The 23,876-nt window shown below is 38.4% G+C and overlaps 1 protein-coding gene across 3 annotated transcripts in view; it reads right to left on the reverse strand.

The window, feature by feature from the left end:
• Window positions 1-3,353: 3,353 nt before the first annotated feature.
• The window catches only part of LOC137236957 (protein anoxia up-regulated-like), a 1,647,042-nt gene continuing 1,626,519 nt past the window's right edge, over window positions 3,354-23,876 (reverse strand). For all 3 annotated transcript variants that reach the window (XM_067760043.1, XM_067760044.1, XM_067760042.1), the window contains one exon: window positions 3,354-3,533. In XM_067760043.1, coding sequence (XP_067616144.1) covers window positions 3,484-3,533 — 50 coding nt within the window. In that variant the 3' untranslated portion in view covers window positions 3,354-3,483. The remainder of the gene's footprint in view (window positions 3,534-23,876) is intronic.

Consider the following 23,876-nt stretch of genomic DNA (forward strand, 5'->3'; position numbering starts at 1 on the left):
TTTAAGCATCGGCGTGGCTATACCGTCTGGGCCTTCTGCTTTAGATGTTTTAGCATGAACGATAGCATCTTCAATCTCTTTGGCGGTGATTGTAGTTGGGAATGCGCTGTATTTATGCTTGTGTGCGCATCTGTTGGACCGCCATCTGACTTTGTCAATCGTAGAATGCATTAAATATTGTCGGAAAAAGGCGCTCGTGCATTTTTTCGCAACCGACAGCACTTTATCGACAAAAGCGATGGAGATTTTATTATTGCGCTTAGTCGGATTCGGTTGGGACTTTACAACAGACCAAACCTTACCCACACCGACAGAGAGGTAACAATTTTTTAAGTGCTCTAAACATTTCGACTGCTTGTGTTCATCCACAAGCTATCTGATGCTTTGGGTTATATCCCTTATTTGGGGGTCACCGAGGTCGTGCTGTGTCACGCTCTTCGCTAGAGTTGTGGTCGGATTTCCGGAATTATTCCGGAGGGAATAAAACGTGCTGAGGCGGATTCCATGACCTTGCGGAAAGCACGTTCCCCTTGGCGGGCATCAGTCGGGATAGGGAGGACAGCAAAGCGATTGTCAGGTCTAAGATTTGTAATCATCCCACTTTTCTTTCTGAAAATTGGTGAAAGTGCGTTTTTCAGTGGTGATGAAGTCGACAGATCCCTCGAACGAAAGGAGTATGGGTAGGTGGTCAGATGCCAGTGTTATCATCGGCTACCAGTTGACGCAGTTTACTAGTCCTGCGCTCACGATGGTTAGATCTGGCGAACTGTGACAGCTTACTACCATACGAGTGTGGGTGTCTCCGTCTATTATACAGAACGTCGTTTCCTCTATTTGGTCCGCCAACATCTCACCCCTGCTCCATACATCGGGGATACGTAGGGGGATACGGGGTATACGTCGTTAATCTGGGGATAAGTAACGGGCGACTACGCCTGAGTTAAGGGAGGCCAGGACGCAATTGCCGTTGTAGGCCCGGGACTGGACGTCCCTGGGTAAGCATTGGGGTACCCGGTGTAGTTGGGTTTGCGGCCTGGCAGCATGGCGCGATGAAAAATGCCGGGAGGTTGCCGTCTCTGAGCCCAGAACATCTAGGAAAGTGGCGCCGTCCAAGAAAGGAGCTGCATTGGGCAGATATCGCCAACATATATACTCTGTGCAGGAAAGCGGTGCAAAAGGTGGTAGGGATTAGGAGTCTGTTTCCCTGACCTACTTGAATGCTTGTGCCGAAATGAGGGGCAGATGAAGACGGGGCGGCCGCTGATGCTCGGTATTGCTCCGGACTCTACTATGGAGATTGTAGTTATGAGTAGGAGCGGCCGTGTCGCCATGAGGCGCAAGCAGCAGTGGGTAGTTGTAGAAGGTAGTGGGGAGAGCGCTAAAGCGCAGACTACAGGATGCCCTTGGGCGCGAACAGCAAGGAGCCACAAAAGATTTATAAAAGTTACGAGGACGTCGGGTTTTGGGGTCTAGCCCAGAACATCCTGTCCGATGGAACCATCCCTTGCACGTGACACACTGTCAAGAGTGTGACCGTCCTAAACAGATTCGCACATCATTTTTGTTACTACTCTTGAAAACGATCGTTATGGAAGTGTAATTCCAATCATCAATGAAAGTCCCAGATATAAGAGACTTATTGAATATCAGTCTCAATGGATAAATGAAAGCCGGGCAATTTTTTAACAAGACATGTGAAAACCCATTGACATCTCTTTGATAAGAGGATTCAAGTTTATCAATGGCTTTACTTATATCCTCAGAAGAAAGGCAAAGAGCTTCAAAATTAAGGAAAGTGTCCTGATTGATTGAAAAATCATGCGGTTGATTGTTATTATCCAGAGTAAAATTTGATTTGAAAAAATTTGCAAATAAATTGGCTGCATCACTTGAAGTTTGTGCAGAATTGCCATCAAGGTAAGCCCTTTGCGTGCACAGACGCAACATTTTTTCGGCTTTATATAGTTCCTAAAAGTTTCGGTGCTAGATTTTTCGTTAACCTCAATATTACGAATATAATTATTGTAAACGAATCTATTCAGCTCGTTGGAAGTCATTTAATAGTGCTAATATTTAGCTAAGAATGTGTGATTTTTGGTACATTTAAATTTTTAAAGATATTTGTTTTTTAGGTTCCTCAGTTTTTTAAGTCCTCAGAGTACCGCGGCAATTTGCAATGTCTTTTCCTTCGTACCGTAATCTTCTCCAAGCAGTGGTTCAACAAAATATTTTTAAAAATGGAAAAGCTATCTAAGGTGTCAATCCTTCCGATTTATTTCAAATAAGAAATCATTAAAAGTGTCGAAATCACACGACTAAAAGTTAGACGTTAGTCTGTACTCAGAAGTATCCGGGGGAAAAAAATAAAAATTAAATTTTGTTATCAGAGGTAGGTGATGCCTTATGAGTAATTGGATTCACACACTCACTAACTTCGCAAAAAATGTTATCACTTACGAAGATAAGATCTAGAAAAACTGTTTAGGGCATTAAAAAATTCATTAATTTTACAAAAATTAAGACTAAATACATTATCGATAAAGTACAATTCATGATTTGAAACAAATTTTTAGGAGTGAGATCATAGTTAGAAGTGTTATTCGACCAATGAATAATACAAAGGTTAAAGTCATCTAGGATGCAGAGATGATTATCGTTCAAGTTTTTTAGGGCCAAAGATATAATATTATCAGCATGTGCCTTGTATAGCTCAAATGTGCAGCCGGGTAGCACGAACGACCCGAAAAGTTATAAAGAGCCTTGCGTAGTGGACCCATTTATAAAGATGCAATTTTGATTAAGCAAAAAGAGTCCCCATTATTGAGTGGAACTAAGAATGCATGTAATTGGTACTTCACGGCAATTAGAACGCCATCGCCCAAAGGCGATCAGTTTTTTCGGGGTCTCGGTCTTTACGAAATACGTTGAATATATGCGAGTCAAAGAACTCAATATCAAAAAACCTATTATTAAGCCACGTCTCGATGAAAACGAAGATGTCATAATCCATATCCGTACTGAAGTTGTGCAAAATATCAGACTTGGTTCCCATGCCGGATAACTTTTGGGAAAAATTTATAGTACTCTTTTATAGTTTACAGGCTGAAGAGTGCTCCTTGATACGCCTTTTGTGGTTTTTGTTGTGCCTTCGGAAAAACTGGAAGGGTTTGACCGTTACATTTGTCGGCCAAATATCGGAACACAACAGTTTCTCGTACGAAGATTCAAGAACTCCCAATTTGAAATTAACTCTATGGAGAGTTGATACTGAGATAACTTTTTTTTACCAGTTTAACGAGTCATATTTAAAAGGGAATGCGGGCAGCACAAATTTCTAAAGTTTCAAAACTCGGTTTTTGTTTGATTTAATCACATTTTCATAAGTTTTACCATTTAATACTCTTTGTACAAAGTTTATTAGAAATACGTGTTAGGAAATATAATTTTAATAAATATTAAGCTGGAATTTAGCAAACACTTTGGCTAGTTATCAAGGATCTCCGTTAAAATTTGTTCCGATGCAGAAGTGCTTCCTAAAAACAAACGCATAATGTAGATAAGTTATAGATACATCTTAATATGTAAAAAATACGTGTCACAGGTTTGAGGCCAATGGACTCCTAAACTACTGAACCGATTTTGAATTTGTTTTGCACCCCGTGTGTAGTTTGATCTAACTTGAAATATAGGATAGGTCATATCTCAGTTTATAGTCGCAATATTATTTTATTGCAATTTCTTTTTTGTTTATACGTAATATTAAAATGTTACGTATACGCAGTGGTATTCATATTTTCAGATGGTGCGGATGTACTTCCGTGTAATTGCTTGGTGTTTAATTAAACAACCTGCTTATCAATAAAAAATATTATAGCGAATGATATCTAGTATAGCACGTCACCAGGCACGCCGAAAAGGGGGGTTTCTGAGGGGGCCCGCGATTTTGAGGTACTATGACTTTTTTTTAATACAGGAGAGTCTTTAGTTGTTCCTTGTGCAATTTTTAAGCCGAGTTCCAAAAGCAACGAAAATCTGCATTTCGTTTTAATATTATAGTGAAGTGTGAAAAATAAAAATATATACATATATATAAAAACAAAGGCTAAAATGCGTGTTAGTTGGTCGCCGGTATTTGAAGAGATGCGTCGGCCGATTTTTTAAACTTTCACACAAGTTGCGTAAACCTCACGCAGTGGTTACTACATAGGTTTGGTTGCGATCGACGTATAGGGTTTCTAGATATAGGCCGAAACATGGGCCAGTGAATGCCTAGACAGTGCTTATACAATTTGGATATCAAATGAAAGCTGTTGATGAGTGCTTTAGTATAGAGTAATATATTATCCAGAGACGGACTGGGACTGTGATTAGGACCAGGACTGGGACTGAGGCTCGGAGTGGGACTGGGACTGAGACTCGGAGTGGGACTGGGACTGGGACTGGAATAAAATACATACCACCCTCTGGGACAGGCAATAAGGGATGCAGAAGAATGAGAAGGAATTGAGAGAAGAGAAAAGGAGATTGAGAAAGAGATAGAATGAGACGAAGATGAAGATAGATGAAGCGAAAAAGACGGAGGGAGGAGTGAATAAAAGGATTAGGAATAAGCGAAAAGGGGGAAGGGGAGGGCAGTGACAGACGGAAAAAGCTTATTAAAATGTATGCAGATAGGCCAAATTCGGGGCAGGACAACGTCTGCCGGGTCTTATAGTATGAAATAAATAATAAAGTTGATTTTTCAAAGCCTACGACTTATTTATATACGGTGTTTATCGCAGTGATGTGAATGCGTATTTCCAATTAAGAACAATTCATTTATTGCATTTAACACTTAAAACTAACAATTGGAATTTCAAGGCTGATATTTCAAATAGCAAGTATGATAATTTAAATGATAAATATTTCCACAATGGAATTCGATTAAATGAAACTTGATTAGTTAAGTCGAAAACTAGAACTCGTGATTTGATCCTTCTTGCGACCGCGCAATGGTTAGATGGAATGAGGGGACTAATGCAGCGCAAGTGCTACTTCGGTTGGTTTTATTCGGAACAATATAACTTACGGTTTGAGGATAGATACTTCCTTTGTTAGATATGGTGGAGGTAAAGATGATGATGATTTATCTGTAGTTGATGACCTAATGGAAATGGTGGATGATTGGTAGATGATTTTGGATGGATCCGGTAGTTTTGTCGATACAAACTGATATCACCCGTAGTAAAAAGCAAGAGAGCGATGTTGTGTATGGCACTAGTATTTATAATAAGATAGTGATTCATGGAAGGCAACTCCAACAATGTTGACTGGAAACACTGGATGACAACTCCAGTCTACTCTACAGCCAGGGTTGTATGAACGCAAGTCATAACTAGTGAGGTGAACGCAAGTCACCGGAGAAGTTATTGCAAGTCACAGATGGGTGGTTAGGTGAACGCAAGTCACGGAACAGCTGCTCTGCAGGTGCAACTGCTCTGCGGAGGCGTTGTAAGGCACTGATGGAATTGTGGAGCTCGAGGCACAAGTGAGCATCCAACGGCTGAGGTCTACGTCGGGCAGGTGAAGCAGCGGGTCTTGAAGCCGATCGGGAGGTGGCGGCGGCGGGCCGTTTCGGGCGATGTGTGCTCCACATCCGGCTCTTCCGCGGATGGACGATGCAATAAGGTATGGTGTAATTGTCGGCATATCTTAAATTTTTTCTCGGATTGGCAATCTCTGACATGGTTGTGTGTTCGGCGAGGCATTTGGGCCGTACTCGAGGAAGCGTACCTTGACTCGACGCTCCTCTACATCCATTAATTTAAACTCCCGGAAAAAACGCAGGGTGTGGTAGCGGAAGCATATCGAACACTGGTGTACATTCGGTTCACGGTGTACTCGGACACGATAGCCGACGGAGACCTCCGATAATGAGGATCGACAGGTGTCACGGCTTCTGTAAGAGAGATGCGATTTAGTAAAAGTATCAAACAAGTTTGGCAGTGGTAATTAGACGGAGGGCTAGGCACCTCAGTTTGGATGGGAAGAGGGCATAGTTTGCTTATTGCTCGGGTCAAAATTCCATGTTGCGTTCTAATGTCCGTAACGCGTATACGATTGTCAACTCCGTGGTAAACCTTTTCTTCTCGGCCCAGGCGCTTTTCGTTTGGGGTACCAATTAATTTCTAAGGACGACGAATTCTCCCTCAGAAAGGTCCTCTTTGGGGGGTCTTCCATTTATACCTTTTATGAAGCTCTTTGAGGTATTCATCTTTCCACCTTTGACTAAAGTAGTATTGTAACCTTTTAAGCTTTTCCATTTGTTATGAAGAGAGAGATTATCGAGTAGGGGTTCCGGCGCAGCCAGGAATGGCGCACCGCATAGGAAATGCCCCGGAGTTAACGCTAGTAATTCCTGTGGATTGTTGGACATAGGAGAGAAGGGTCGGGAGTTGAGTATGGCTTCAATGCGCGCAAGCAATGTGGCCAGCTCCTCGAATGTAAAATGATGACCGCTAGCAATACGTTAAAAGTGCAATTTGAAACTCATAACGGCTGCTTCCCAAAGGCCACCCATGTGGTGGGCGTTGGGTGGTAAAAAGTGCCATTCGAGGGGTTGAAGAGAGTATTTTTCCTTGATATCATCGGACGCTTCTTTCAGGAATTATTTAAAGTCTCGTTGAAATGCCCTGTTGGCGCCGACAAAGTTTTTCCCATTTTCGGAGAAGATTCGTGTGGTGACCCCGCCTTCCGACGAATCGGGAAAAGGCGGCTTGAAAAGCTTTGGTTAAAAGGTCCGAACAGGGTTCTAGGTGTATTGCTTTGGTGCAGAAACACGAAAAAACGCAGACGTAGCTTTTGATTATTGGTGCTTTAAGAATACTTGATGATTTAAGATCAAAGGGACCTGCAAAGTCCAGTCCAGTATAGGTAAATGGTAAGGAATAGTTAGAACGTACTGGTGGTAAGGCTGCCATGATTTGTGATCTCGAAGTTTTTTTGAAGATGGTACATGTTTTGTAATAGCGTATGCAAAACTTAATTTTTGATTTCAATCGCGGAATAAAATATTCCTGTCTAACAGTTCTCACCATGAGTTGGTGTTCAGCGTGCATTAAGAAATTATGTAGATATTGGAGAAATAGGTAGCAGAAACGTGAGGATTCAGGCACGATGACTGGATATTTTTCTTTATACGGGAGATCTGAGTGGATTAATCGGCCGTCTACCCGGAGAAGGTTGTTTTTGTCGAGAAGGGGATTCAGGGGGAGAAGTGAGATAGTTTGTCCGTTGGAAAGTTGGGCATATTCAACCGGATTTCTCATCTGCGCGAGTTTTATGAGACGTGTTTTTACCCAGTGAATTTCAGCCTGAGTGATTAAAATCGTAATTCATCGATTGCGTGAACTGTATGGGCTTGATTCGATAGAGGAAACGAAAAATTTAGGTTATCACTCGAAATTCCCTCGACCAAGATGAGAATCGGTCTATCATGTCGGGTTCATTTTCCGAAATGTGAAACGCCTCAACTTTTCGTTCTTAGTGAGGAACGACTTTCTGACGCGATCAAAGGGCCGTTGCTCAGGGGGTTTTAGAAGCCAGCCTGGTCCGGTCCACCAGGGTGATTGGTAAATTAAATCCTGTGGTCTACATCCTCGGGTACCGAGGTCTGCTGGGTTATGGTTAGTAGATACGTGGCGCCATTTGATGTGACCTACGATTCGCTACGTATATTTTCCAATTGCTTGGTGGCCTTTCGAAGGACGATTGATGAATCGGACCATAAGAACATTCCAATGTCTCCTAAAGGTAGTTGATTAATTAGACTTTTTATGCATTTGGATAATAGGACTGCACCGAACAGTTCTAAGCGCGGTAGGCTCACTGTTTGCAAAGGTGCTACTTTTGTTTCAGAAAAGAGAAGATAACATGATACTTTTTCATCCGATTGACAACGTATATATACAGTTGCGCAATATGCTTTCTCGGAAGCATCGCAAAAGCCATGAATTTGGATGTTTTGGTTTGGAGAAAACTCAGTCCATCTGGGTATTCGAATTTTTTCGATAACTGGTAGGTCGGATACGAATTGAATCCACTTTTGCAGGGTGATTGGACACATTCGTCCTATTCAGTAGTTTCTAACCATATCTGCTGTAGCAATATCTTTTCGTGAATCAGAATAGGCGCAAGCCACCCTGCCGGATCCAAAAGTTTTGAAACAGAAGATAAAATTTGCCTTTTAGTCGCTTGAGAAGGTATTTGAGTGGACATACGAAAAGGAATCGTTTAATGCATTCCAACTAATGCCGAGGGTTTTCGTTGAATTTGAGCAATCAAATTTCAATAAATCTGAGTGAAGCAAGTCTTCGGCTGCAATATGGACAAGAACCTCTGGATGGTTGGCGGTGATTTTCTTGAGGGGGAACCCCGCGGAGTTTAAAAAATGAATGGTTTGGAATGGGGCTTGTATGCAGGAGCGAAGGTCATGTCCTCCAGGCAAGATGTCGTCGACGTAAGTTTATTTTCCTCGAGTCCTTTGCCAACTGGTGTAATGTTCGGATAGCCAGATATGGCGCACAATTTACCCAAAATGTTACAGTTTTTAAGGCAAAATCGGTAGGTTTTGTGCCATGGCTTCGACGAAAAAGAATTCTCTGATACTGCTGGTCGTCCTCATGTGGGAGGATCTATCGGTACATTTTTTGAATGTCGCCATTGAATACATATTTATAAAGATGTCAGTTGAGAATGGCGAACATAAGATCGGTTTGCAAAGTAGGGCGTGTGTGGAGGATATCGTTCAATGATGCTCCTGAAGACCTCGGCTTGGAGGCATTAAACACTATTTTGACTTTGGTAGATGCACTCTCCGGTTTCTCTATAGAATAGTGAGGAAGATAATATGAAAAATACTTTTCGTTTTGATGGATTTCTTCGGGAGAAGTTGGTTTCATATGCTCCAGGGATAGATATTCTTCTAGTACATGATTATATTCAGATTCAAAGAAAGCAGTTTTTTTGATTATGTGTTCCATACGAATCGCCTGTTTTATAGCCTGTGACCGGGACGAACCGAGAGATATCTGGGATGGGATCCCTGCTTTGAAGGGGAGGCGTACGACGTAACGTCCATTGGCTTGTCGGTATGTGGTTTCTTGATAGAACGACTCACATGCACGGTCGTCATCGGATAGGACATGTGATTCAGCGACTTCCTCTAATTCCAAATATGTATATATCGTAGAATTAATACGACACCGGGAACTGCTAGTGAGAGACTACCTTTATTGAAAAGAACAAGACAATAATGAACCTTAAATTTACATTATATACTTATGTTGGATATTGTAATATCGTAAGTGTTAGAGTTGCCAAATACATACATATCATCTTCTTACCCTTTATTAAATGTGCAAGTATGTACATTATTGATATGTTTAACTATAGATTTAATTTGATTACATGCCAGCTCTTTGCTTTATTTACATATTTCTTTATTTATGCTTATTATTAATTCTCCGTACCTAATTCACCTCTACTTTTCTTGCTTCGACTTCGTGTTATGATTATATTTGATTCCGGTGATCTCGACCTTTTTCGACTATCTTCACTTTGAAAAGTAATGGGACTACTTCTAACATACGTTGTATTTGCTTTTCTTATTTGATCTATGTGGACATGTTTTTGATAACCATTTACAACAATAACAAATCTTATATTACTCAATTTTTTTATTATACGTTCAGGTATTAATTAATTAATTTATTTATTACAGCGTAAGCCTAGTTTGAACAATATTTATTAAATCACATTGTAGAACTTATCTTATAGGTAAGGTTTTACAATGTTCATATAGCCTGCTTTTAAATACATAAGTTTCTTCACAATTTTTTATTTCATTAGGCAATTCATTAAAGTTTTTAAATCCTTTGTGGAAAAGGTTTTGTTTGTCCACTACAGTTCTATAGAGTGGCAGTTTAAAATCATTTTTTCAACGGGTATTAAAATTATGGGTTTCATTAATATATACAAAATTATTTGTTAAATAATCAGGTACATTTCCCCTTCGTATATTGAAGATCATTTTCATAGTATAATAAAAAATAATTTGTTTGACACTTAACCATTTTAGTTTTATTAGTGTGTCGCTTATCGACGCATCTAACTTGTCCCGTAACACAAATCTCATACACATATTTTGCAATATATGAAGTCTATCTATTTTTGTATCTGGTATAATGAATAAGACTGATGGGCAATATTTAAAATGAGATTCAATCAATTTTTTTGTAAACGATATCCTTAAACTCTATTTATAAATTTACAGGTTCTTTGCATAAAACCGACTTGTTTAGCTATCTTTCCTACAGTGTATCGAATATGTTCATCAAATTTGAGTTTGTTGTCAATTACAATCCCAAGATATTTTATTGATTTTATTTGCTCCAACATTTCATCTTTCACCCTGAGCTGAATATTAGCAACTTCGCTTTCGATTTTTCGGCTAATAACCATATATTTTGTTTTACTCACGTTAAGTTTAAGTCTAATATCAATTACAAAAACCATTGTATAAAGCAATATGAGCAAAGCTCGCTAATTAAATACATATTATCATATTGATATAATAGTAACAGCGGAATTATTAAAAAAACAAATACTGTAAAAGTCCGAACAAATGTTACTAAGCTTTCGAAAGCGCGCCTAAAAATCGTATCCACACCATTAGGAATAAACTACATACAGAGTGTATGTGCCTACATGGTGATCAAAAGGAATATAAACAAAAAGGCAACTCTTAGAGACCAATTGTACAGCGAACAACGGGACATTTATATGGCTTAGCAGCTAAAGGCTTGCAGTGATATGAATGTTGGAGATTCGAGCTCAACGCTCAGCTCCCGAAAAGCTAGCTGATGAAGAAGTGAAATTCAGAAACATGTCCTAGTAACCATCGCCGTTTGTAAACTTAAAATTTTTCTCTAATATCAATTACAAAAACCGTTGTATAGAGCAATATGAGCAAAGCTCGCTAATTAAATACATATGATCATATTGATATAATAGTTACAGCGGAAGTATTAAAAAAACAAATACTGTAAAAATCCGAACAAATGTTACTAAGCTTTCGAAAGCGCGCCTAAAAATCGTATCCACACCATTAGGAATAAACTACATACAGAGTGTATGTGCCTACATGGTGATCAAAAGGAATATAAACAAAAAGGCAACTCTTAGAGACCAATTGTACAGCGAACAACGGGACATTTATATGGCTTAGCAGCTAAAGGCTTGCAGTGATATGAATGTTGGAGATTCAAGTTCAACGCTCAGCTCCCGAAAAGCTAGCTGATGAAGAAGTGAAATTCAGAAACATGTCCTAGTAACCATCGCCGTTTGTAAACTTAAAATTTGTCTCTAATATCAATTACTAAAACCATTGTATAAAGCAATATGAGCAAAGCTCGCTAATTAAATACATATGATCATATTGATATGTCAGGAGACCTCTTGAGTTCCAATGAAATAATTTCAATAAAGATATTTAACGTTTAATAAAAAGTTTATTTGTACAGAGTTTTTGTATAAATTTCATAAATTCCACGCTGGCTCTGCATTTCGGACGCTTTCTATTTTAGTTCTCGCAATCGACTGACTGACAGCCATCTTCTTGTTCATTGCCTTTTTCGTGAGTAGGGTTACCAGCTTGCTGACAGTCGGCCTTTCCTGATATGGAATCGACCCCGATTTCGTTGTCTTCTAGGTCGCTATAGCTTGTTTCGTTCTCATCGAGTTCGGGACAGTTTCTACACCAAGGTTTCAGTTTGCTAGATTCGAAAACAGAAGAGTAGTTTCACGACTTTATTGACATTCCCGGAATGTCTTCGATTAAATACCGGTCATTGTTTAAGACTTTTGCTATACGATACGGACCACGATATTTTGACTCTAATTTTCTCGATTCACCGGTAGCGGCGGCTTCGTTCTCAATGACAACTAAATCATCTTCGCGATAAACTCGAGGGATTGTATGTTTTTCGTCAAACCGTTTTTTCCATTTTTGTCGTTCGCGTTCGATATACTCCGTAGCTTGTATACGTTTTTCGTCTATCGGAATCTTCTATACGGTTTGGTCGACGTCATCATGCACGGCGGCAATTAACAAATTGTGTACGATATCGCGCAAGTTATAGTCGAATATTAGCTCGTTTGGGCTATATCCGGTCGTTTTATTCGGTTGCGAGTTGACTGTAAATTGTAAATTTCGCAGCAACAAGTCCCATTCCTTAGGGTTGTCAACCGAGGTTCGTAAGTAATTTAAAATCATCTGGTTTGCCCGCTCGACTTGCCCGTTTGCTCGCGGAGTACGTACCGCTGTTTTTACGTGCTTTATATCGTTCAGCTCGCAATACAAATGCCTTTGACGTGTAAGCGGTTCCACGGTCCGTAATAATTTTAAGAGGCACCCCGAAATAGCTCGTTACATCATTTAACAAATTTATTACGTGCGTCGTTTTTGTATCGCGAACCGGTCTAACAATGAGATATTTGGAAAACGAGTCTGAAATCGCTATGACGTACAAATTGCCTTTCTTACTACGAATAAACGGCCCGAGATGATCGATATGAATCAGGCGGAACGGAATCGGGTCTACCGGATCGAAATGCAAAGTACCTTCAGCCTTACCGAATTGGGCCTTACGATAACAGCACTCCGTGCACGCGGCGATATAATTTTTAATGTATTTCCGCATTTTCGCGAACCAAAACGTTTTGCGAATTCGATAAATGGTTTTCTCCAAAGCATGGTGACCCATCTTGTCGTGGCAAAGTTGAGCAATGCGCCAACGTACGGAGTTGGGGATGACAAATTTCAGTCCATCTTCTTCTTGACGATAAAGGCGATAATTTTGGATACGAAAATATTTCTTGATCTCTGGAGCTCGCTGAGATTTTACGTGGCCTTGCAAAATGGCGATGATTTCACGAAGTTTCGGGTCTTGTATTTGCATCGTATAAAGCCAATCATTAACGTCGGAGTTTATTTCAAAGATAGATCCAGCCGGCTCTACGTTTTCAGGGGGCTGGCCAGGCGCTCGGCTCATTGCGTCTACGTGCGCAAGTCTGCTTCCTGAACGATGTACTGCTTCAACGTCGAACTCCGATATCTTCAACCACCAAGGCGTGATTTTAGGCTTTAGTTCCTTGTTATCTCGTACCTTGGCCACGGCTGAGCAATCAGTCACCAAACGAAACTTTTTGCCCAACAAGTAAATGCGGAATCGTTCTAGTACCTCAACAACAGCGAGGGCTTCCAATTCATATGAATGGTAGCGCCTTTCCGGATCTGTGCAGTGTCGACTGAAGTACATTGTAGGCTGCCACGTCTTGTTATCGTGTGACTGCATCAGCACACCAGCTAGACCAATCAGTATGTACCTCGTGCAGCGCGGTTTGATCGTATAGGGCCAGTACCGGAGTGGTTGTCAAAAGTTCGATGATTCGTTTAAACGAGGTCTGTTGAAGATTAGTCCAGCAGAACGAGTTTTGTTCGGATTTGCGTAGGAGCGTGGTCAAGGGCTTAGTTATTAGCGAGTAATCAGGAACGAACTTCCTGAAGAAGCCTGTGAGACCCAAGAACCGTCTTAATTCGGTGACATTCGTAGGCACTTGGAAATTTTTAATAGCTGATACTTTGCGATTTCCAGGGTTTATACCGTTCTCGGTAATCACGTGACCGAGGTATTCGATTCGTGTTTCTAAAAATTTACATTTGTCTATACGCAATGTCAACCCACTATCGCCCAAGATACATAAGAACTTTTTAAGACGTTGTAATCCTTCATCAATGGTGCGGCTTGGTATTATGACATCATCCAAATATGCTAAAACTTCCCCAGGTTCCATCTTAGATACTAACCTATTCATTACCGTTTGGAACACGGCCGGAGCGTTGGCTAAACCAAACGGCATTCTATTGAATTCGTAATGCCCTTCGTTGGTAACAAATGCTGTGAACTGTTTTGATTGTTCTTCGAGCTCTATTTGATAATACCCCATTCTTAGGTCTAATATTTAAAAATAATTATTACCTGCTAGCTGAGCGAAATGTTCATCCATAACTGGCATCGGATATGACGTTTTGTTCGTGATTTTGTTAAGGCACCTGTAATCCACACAGAGGCGATGCTCACCATTTTGCTTCTCGACCAGTACAATTGGTGAGGCATATGAGTATTCTGATAAACGTATGATTTCATTGTCGGGTAAGTCTTTGATTATGTCTGCCAGAATCAGCCGCTTTGAGAATGGCAGGCGATACGGCTTCATGTTTACCGGTATATTCGAGTTTAATTCGATTTGCATTTTCATGATGTTACATCTACCGAGTTCTGAAACCTTTTCCGAGAAAACACCGCGGAATGAGGAGAGCAATTACTCTCTCGAGTTTGTCAAAATCTTTATTAACGAGAGTAGTACGTTCACGAATGTTTAAAACATTTTCAATACGACAACCTTCATTATCGATAACCAGCCGACTTCCGTTTCTGCACAAACTATCAGTCCCAAGCAAAACATTTTCACTTATCAAATTATCTTCTACTATCAACCCGCCACTTTCAATTTTCTCACAGTCAATTTCTATTATCAAGTTTATTTTCTCATTACATACGAATTTACCGCCACCAAACCCATTCAATGTTATTAAACACGGTGTACAGCTGCCAAGTTTCCTGGCAAAGGTGCCTCTTACAAGAGTACGACTACTGCCAGGATCTACGAAAGAATTTGTCAAAAGTCCGTTCACTTTAATCTCCTTGATGTTTACGTCAATAATTTCTTTTGTTGGTTGAACGGATTGATTAATTAGTCTTACCGTATTATTTGATTTTTCCGGACAAGTTTCGATTGTGTGATTAGTGCGTTGACAATTTTCACAACGTGTTTTTTTCTGCGGTTCTGGACATTTTATTGAATAATGCCCAAACTTCAAACAGTTGTAGCACTTTACATTTTCGTTGGATTTTGTAGCAATATCTCGCGAACCGGACGTAGCATTTGTTAGGACCATTGGTTTTGGCCTTGCTTGTGAATTCGTCTTAACCTCGTTAAATATATTGTAGTTATTGATATCACGCAACAAATCAATACATCGCGAGTAATAATTAGATATTTTTCTTTTAAGGTCCGCATCATTTATACCGTTCACAATATGTATAGTGATATCGTTTTCTGGAATGCCTCTTTTCATACCATACGCAACCATACGATAATAAAATTCTTGTGGTAATTCATTCGTATTTCTTTTCATTTGGGACATTTTTATGTGCACATCCGCGACACTTTGTAGACATGGCAAGTCGCACACTAATCGATTAGAAAATTCTGCCCACGACGTATATACGACTTGCAGGGAGTCGATCCATTGTTTAGCGGGTCCCTGCATTTTCTGTTGCACCGCACACAGTAAAATACTATCATCTATCCCGTATGCATTTCGTACCATTTCGACGCGGTGTATGAATTGGGTTGCATTTAAAGATACACTTGAAAGTGGGTCAAATGTTGGCAATAGCTCTATTATTTCACGGACATTATACATAGGGCGCGATTGCCAAACCAGCTGTTGGGGAATGTACGGAATATTGGCTTGGACGGGTCGTGCAGTGTAACTTGGAAGGTACGTGTAGTTAATACTAGGTTGAAAAATCGGCTGAGCATAACCGCCGGAAACAGGTATTGAGTACGATACGGGTGCACCCTGCGCATTAGGGAAGGCACTACTAACAGAAATTGGAAATGTTTGAGTTGAAGGTGGTGGACACGGATGCGGGATCGCCGTCTGCAATGGTGGCACAACCGATTGCACTGTATCTACGTTTTTAGGCAACGGCACTGCTTGTGTATCTAGTGGTGAAGAGATACGCTGCGGTTCGAAATTGCTGGACATTACCTCACATTACATCACTTTGCCGTATTTCCATTTCACGAATAGTTTTTTCTAAATCTGCCACACGCTGTGACAATATCGAACTTGCACTTAAATAATGTTCTTCAGTATGGATTTGTGTTTCTAAACGTTTTATTAAAGTGTTTTTGTTACCACTAGTTGGAAGTCCTGCATCTTTACACATTTGCCTTAGCTCAACGACGTTTGCGGAACGAACGTTTTCCATTTTTCACGTTTTGTTTTGCTAATGATATTCAACGAGTGGAGTTGAGTTAAAATATAAATACGAATTGTAAAATGAATACCAAACACAACTGAACGATTTTATAGCGAGTAATGTGAGCACAAATGAACGTAACAGACAATTTGATTGTTATTGTCGCTTTGGTTGCATTACTATTGCCACCAATATATATAAACCTTGCGTGTGCGTTCAATGATCATCAAATTGTTTACCATGTATGCAAATGAAACATAAACATAACATAAAACGAGATAATATACCAGAATACGAAGCGAATGACGTTTTATTTTGGTTAATTCTTTTCAGGCTATTCGTGCTGAAAGAAGAATACGTTCCACGATACGAAGCGAATAACGTTTTATTTTCTAGGTGAATTATTTTCAGGCTAGTCGTGCTGAAAGAAGAATACGTTCCACGAGAAAATAACGAACAGTGTTTTGACGAGTTTCCTTCAGCTTTTCGTGCTGCGAGAAAGATATTAAAGTTGAAACGAATGACGTTGCTGGTGAATTCTCTTCAGGCTGGTCGTGCTGAGAGAGAATATGTTTCACAAGCAAGTAAAGACGAATAGCGTTGTTGCCGAATTTCACTCCACCTTTTGTGTTGAGAAAATTCTTGTTCATATGGACTCGCAAATTTTAAATTAACGACGAATACAATACTAAAACGTAAGTGCAGAGGAGCCCCGTTTACCACGAATTGATACAGCGCCGTCTCAACTTCTTTTATGCGTTAGATAAACGATATGTTAATTTAATTTAATGGCGAACACGTTTTTTTTTTAAACTCGATAATATGTATTTTTACTCGTTTAAACACATATTTTCACAATTGAATGTTTTTTCACACACACTTGCACTTATTCAATTATATGCTGTATTTCGAGTTTTACGTTTATAAGGGTGGATTTCATCCAACTCCTGAGGCTGTCAGGAGACCTCTTGAGTTCCAATGAAATGATTTCAATAAAGATATTTAACGTTTAATAAAAAGTTTATTTGTACAGAGTTTTTGTATAAATTTCATAAATTCCACGCTGGCTCTGCAGTTCGGACGCTTTCTATTTTAGTTCTCGCAATCGACTGACTGACAGCCATCTTCTTGTTCATTGCCTTTTTCGTGAGTAGGGTTACCAGCTTTCTGACAGATATAATAGTAACAGCGGAAGTATTAAAAAAACAAATACTGTAAAAATCCGAACAAATGTTACTAAGCTTTCGAAAGCGCGCCTAAAAATCATATCCACACCATTAGGAATAAACTACATACAGAGTGTATGTGCCTACATGGTGATCAAAAGGAATATAAACAAAAAGGCAACTCTTAGAGACCAATTGTACAGCGAACAACGGGACATTCATATGGCCTAGCAGCTAAAGGCTTGCAGTGATATGAATATTGGAGATTCGAGTTCAACGCTCAGCTCCCGAAAAGCTAGCTGATGAAGAAGTGAAATTCAGAAACATGTCCTAGTAACCATCGCCGTTTGTAAACTTACAATTTTTCTCTAATATCAATTACAAACACCATTGTATAAAGTAATATGAGCAAAGCTCGCTAATTAAATACATATGATCATATTGATATAATAGTAACAGCGGAAGTATTAAAAAAACAAATACTGTAAAAATCCGAACAAATGTTACTAAGCTTTCGAAAGCGCGCCTAAAAATCGTATCCACACCATTAGGAATAAACTACATACAGAGTGTATGTGCCTACATGGTGATCAAAAGGAATATAAACAAAAAGGCAACTCTTAGAGACCAATTGTACAGCGAACAACGGGACATTCATATGGCTTACCAGCTAAAGGCTTGCAGTGATATGTATGTTGGAGATTCGAGTTCAACGCTCAGCTCCCGAAAAGCTAGCTGATGAAGAAGTGAAATTCAGAAACATGTCCTAGTAACCATCGCCGTTTGTAAACTTACAATTTTTCTCTAATATCTATTACAAAAAATATCATTAATATAAATCAAAAATAAGAAAGGAGCCAATACAGAGCCTTGCGGTAACCCTAATGGGACCGAAATTTCGTTCGATACTTCATCACCGATTATGGCTTTTTGTTTTCTGCCAGTTAAGTAATTTTGGAACCACTTTAACTCTTTACCCTGAATTCCCATGAATTTCATTTTCTGGAGCAAAATGTCTCGGTCCGCTGTTTCGAATGCCCTTTTCAGATCCAGGAAAACGCAAACAGCATCTTTTTTGTTATTTAGATCTTCCTTTCAGTTAGAGATCACTAAATTCAGTGCCGTTTCATATGAGTGTTTTCTTCTAAATCCCGATTGTTCACTTATTATTAATTTATTGTCTTCCAAGTAATTTTCTAACTTATTTTTTATAACTGTTTCCACAATTTTTTCATCACATGGTAGTGTATTTATAGGTCGCATTTCCTCAGGTTTATACTATTTTTTATTTTTTTAACTGGTATAATGGTCGACGTTTTCCATCTTTGTGGTACAATGCCCGTTTCCATGCTATCATTTATAATTTTTGCATAAAAATAAGCTGTATACTCTATTCAATCTTTTAAAACTCCTTCTGAAAAAAGATTTTTGCCACCAATTTTGTTCTTGAATAGCCGAACTATTTTGACAATGTCATCTGCTACAACTTTATTAAATTTGAGTGTCGAACTGCTCTCAGATACGGTTAAATTTAAATCAAAATGTTCGATACTTTGGTTTATTTCTAAAACACTGTTTACGAAAAAGTTATTGAGCTCATTCGCAATTTCGATCTTTTCTTCGATTTGCTTATCTAATATTTGATTTTTGTTTATTTCTTGATGATCTTTTTTCAGGTTTATGGTTTGCTTTAGATTTTTCCACATTTTTTTGCTATTATTTTTACTAATTAAGTTTTGTTTTCCATATATTTCGCCTTTTTCTTTTTGATAAGTTTCTTGTATCTTTTGTTTATTTCTTTATAATTGTCCCAATTTCCTGTTTTCCTAGACTCATTTAAAAGATTATATTTAAGTTTATTTAATTGTGTAAGGTCATGATCATACCACTTATTCATAAGTCTTACTTTCACTACTTTTTCAAATGTTAATCCTGTCATACATTGTAGAAATGCATTGTTTACTATGTCTAATTGGGATTCTATACTGGTTGAATCATTTATCACAAAACTGCATGCGCGCAACAAGTTAAGTAAATTTTTTTTATTATAAAGCTAGCATGAGGTAATTGTTTTTGTTGTTCTCATTTTATATGGTGCTGATGTATTAATTTTTATTTCTATCGTTTCATGGTCTGATATTTTATACTTTTCAAAACCTGGACAAATAAAATCATTCGAATTTGAGTATAGAAGGTCGATTTTTGTTTCTGTTATATCTGTGATACGTGTGTTGAAGAGTATTTTTTGGCTCATTGCCAAATCATTAAACATATCTGTAAATTTTTTGCTATAGGTGTTGTTGGCATTATTAACGTTAATGTTATAGTCTCCAACCACGAAGCAATTCACATTTAACTCAATTTTTTCCAACAACATTTAATTTAGATAATTTAAGAAGTCAGAATCACTCGTATTAGATGAGTGATATAAAACCCCTATTTGCCATTTTTTATCGCACTCTTTTAGTTTTATTATGATGCACCAAATATTATTATTAATGCTGTTATTATATATAACGTTGTATTTCACAGAGTTGTGAGCATATATTAAGACACCTCCTGTATGTCTGCTATGTGAGTCACATCTAATTACCGTATAGGCATTAATATGTAACTCTGCTTCTCTAATATCACCCGTGGTACATGTTTCCGAGCACAATAGTAACGCAGGTTTATGCTCCACAATAAGATTTTCTAGTTCATTTTTGTTAGAAATAATACTACATATATTTAAATAGATACATTTAAATTCAAAGTTTTTAATTGGTTGCTATTTCTTCGCTTTTTTGCTCTGCAGATAGCGTATGTATGCAGGGCACTTAGTACTATAGGCATAGTGATCCACTTCAACATCTATAACTTTTCTTCTCACCAAGTCAAAGCGGTTAACACATCTTATGATGTTTGAGTTAAACTCTTTAACGTCATGCTGTTCACCACATTTGCTACATGCTTGTTTAAATGCACAATCACTAGCTTTATGTTGGAAACCTAGACATTTAAAACATCTAGGTACATTTATATGTTCAAAAACTCTACAACTGTCCCATTCAACTTTACGAAAAGATACAAGGTGGCAGCATGGTTACATACCTACAAACATATATAAAAATTCTATGTACTTTGTTTTTGTAAATTCGTTGGACAAATGTCAAAATCGTACTGCGCCGCAAGTTGATGTATCAAATCAAATAAAAAAAGTTTATAATCAGCTGTCCCATGCTGACACCTTGTATCGCTCCGCCATGGCCCCACTATTTTTAACGCTCTTCGCTTTTTCGTTTCTCTCAATTTTTCCGTAGCATATTCTTGACATATTTCTTTGTTTACTTTCTTTTGTACTTCTTCTACTGCTTCACTGTTTTTGCACTCAACTATTATCGCACCTTTATTTATGTTAGTAACAGTCGTGATAAGACCTTCGGTTGGTTCTATTACTTTTTTTAGTGCTTTCTTAGTTTCTTTTGTATTTTTGTTGTTTATAGGTTTAATAACTATTTTGTTTGCGTTTCTTTTTGCCATTTCTGCATATGATGATTTTGCATTTATTTATTTCTTTTCAGAACGCATTTCACTTAATTTATCGCAGACTACGTTTCCAAATATATTTCTATACAATATATTTTCATTTACTTTAAAACACCTTCTTATTTTTCTTTTCTCTTCTTCTTCCTGAGTATTGTAACCTGTTTCTGAATTTTGTTCTCTCTCTTCCTACCTTCTGTGCTCGCTAACACATCTAATAACGTTCGAGGCCTATATGTAAACATTCGGCTCGCTGGCCTTTCGTTGGTAGCCGTAGAGGGGGTGTTGCGGTATTTAAGCAAACAATTTTGTACTTTTAGCTGCCAAGACATATTTTCCATTTTTGGGTCAACTCTACGTCTGTACTGCTCTTTATGCTCTTCCATTCGACTGTGGATGGTAAGAGGGAGATTTCAGTACCTCTATACCATTGGAGTTACAAAAGGATAAGTATGTATTTGAATTGAAGGGAGGCCCATTATCGCTCACTATTTTCTGCGGCAAGCCGAAAATCGGAAATATCCTTCTAAAAGCATCGCAAAGACTTTTACCATCTGTACGTTTCATTTCTACAGCCTCTATCCATTTAGAGTACACATCAAATAACACCAAAATCGTTATGTTCGAAATTTTACAAAAATCGAAATGAACTCTTTCGAACGGAAACTGCGCTGATTCCCATATAGTCAAAAAAGGAGGTGGATTATTTTAAAAAACACTGCAAGATTTACATTGCGTAACCCAGTTCTCTATGTCTCTATCGATGTTCCGTCACCATACATATGAGCGCGCGATTGACTTCATTCTCATTATACCTACGTGACTATCCCGCAAGAGCTCTAATACTGCCCTAACTAACGATTTTGGAATCAGCAATCGACCCCCATAAAAAATGCAACCATCTTTTATTGCCAGTGAATCACGCTTAGAAAAATAAGCCTTTAGCCCTGTTTTCACAGTATTCTGCCAACCTTTCCATTTAGTTATCTTATGTAATCTCTTTAAGATTTGTCCTTTCCTGTTCCTTGCCTGACATCATCAATTTTTAGTGGAAAATTATTGATGGACACATTATTGATACTAACCATTTCTTTTTCTGCTGATTTATCTAGTGGAAAAGTCTCGATAGCCCATCAACGTGCTGGGCCTTTTCTGTAGCGGATTTCGAAGTTATACATACATCGATAAGAAAATCGCCCACCTTTGTAAACGATTAGCTGCTACAACTGACATCTCTTTTTTATTTCAAAAAATCGCTCGTAGCGGCTGATGGTCTGTTTGTATAGTAAATTTCAACTCATAAATATATTTGTGAACTTTTTTACTGCAAAAACAATAGCCAATGCCTCTCTATGCAGCTGAGAGTAATTTTTTCCGCATTGGATAGTGTGCTTGATGCAAACATAACCGGTTTCTCCTCGCCTTCAATAATGTGTGATAACACCGCTCCCACTCCGTACGGACAAGCATCGCACGCAACAACAATTGGCTTCGATGGATCATAGTGAGTAAGAAAATCAATGTTGAGAATGTGCTTTTTACTCTTTTCAAAGCAAGCACTATGCTCAGCTGTCCATTTGAAGTCAACAAGTTTGCTATTCAGCGTATACAAACACGATGATGATGAATTTGCTACACATTTATGGTAAAAGTTTACCATGCCTAAACAAAGAGCGAATTGAGCTTTGTTTAGCGGCTCAGAAGGGTTTAAAACCGCTTTGATTTTCTCTTGGCCTGGTCGAATAACCTCTTAACTTATGGAGTATCCTTAATAGCAAAGTTCCTTAAAAAAAATAAGCATTTCTCTTCGTTCACTCTTACGTTATACATTTTAGTTTTTCTAATACATTCGTTAAATTCTTCTCACATTCCTGTTGAGTAGATCCACCTACTAAAATATCATCAAAATATACGTGAACTTTATCCAATCCTTTCAAAATCTCGCACATTATACCATTAAAGATTTGGAGCGCGGTCTTCAGCCAAAAAATTAGTCTGGAATATTGAAAAAGACCAATGTGTGTATTATCCGTTAACAATTCCCGTGACCGCTCAGACACTTCCACTTGTAAATAAGCACCCATTAAATCAATTTTACAAAACACATTCCACCCCGCCATTCCTGCTAAAATGTCATCGATTCGCGGAATCGGTATGTGTTCAGTTTCCACATATTTGTTAATCGTACGCTTACAATTAACACACAGCCGAATTTTCTCGTCTCCTTTGTTTACAATAACTACTGGACTTGCCCATTTACTTCTCGTAACACTCCCTCTTCGCATAATCTTTTTATCTCCTTTTCAACACTAACCCGTAAACCATAAGGAACTGTTCAGGTTTTACAAAAAATTGGACATGCGTCCTCTTTTAGTACGATCTCCGCTTTGAAATCTTTTATTACGACGTCATTGGATTTCGTAAATACTTTTCTATATTTCGCAATTATACTGGCCACAGCAGTTTTTACGGAGTGTCAAACATTTTCATCTTTTCCGAATTCCAACACTCTCCGCCACGACGGTAATAAGATTTCAAGCCAAGTTCTACCTACCAGAGGAGTAAAGTCATCAAATGTGTCTAATACATTCATATATAAATTAAACGAATAATTTTGTACACGCACTTTTACTTGGAGTTTACCTATTGAACAAATACAATCACCGGATATCAACTTCATGCTTTTTCTTCCCAAAATCAATTTTACTTTCTTAAAATATAAATTATAATGAAACTTACTTATAACTGTCTCGCTAGCACCTGTGTCTACTTCGAATTCAATAGTTTTTCCACTAATATTTAATTTTACTTTATGCGGTCTTATGTTCTCTACTGTTTTACAATTATTTAAATACCTACAATCGTACTCAAAGTTCTCTTCCGCATCACTGCTTTCGCTTGCATTGTCAGCTTCAAATTGTTCACGTTCCTCCTTCTAGGTTGCCTGCAATACCGTTATATGTGTCCAATTGCACCACATCTAAAACACCTCACGCGTCGTCTTTCTCGCTGTTCTTCTTCTCTTTGACTG

Source organism: Eurosta solidaginis, chromosome 1 (assembly GCF_040869045.1).
Source record: "Eurosta solidaginis isolate ZX-2024a chromosome 1, ASM4086904v1, whole genome shotgun sequence".
NCBI lineage: Eukaryota > Metazoa > Arthropoda > Insecta > Diptera > Tephritidae > Eurosta > Eurosta solidaginis.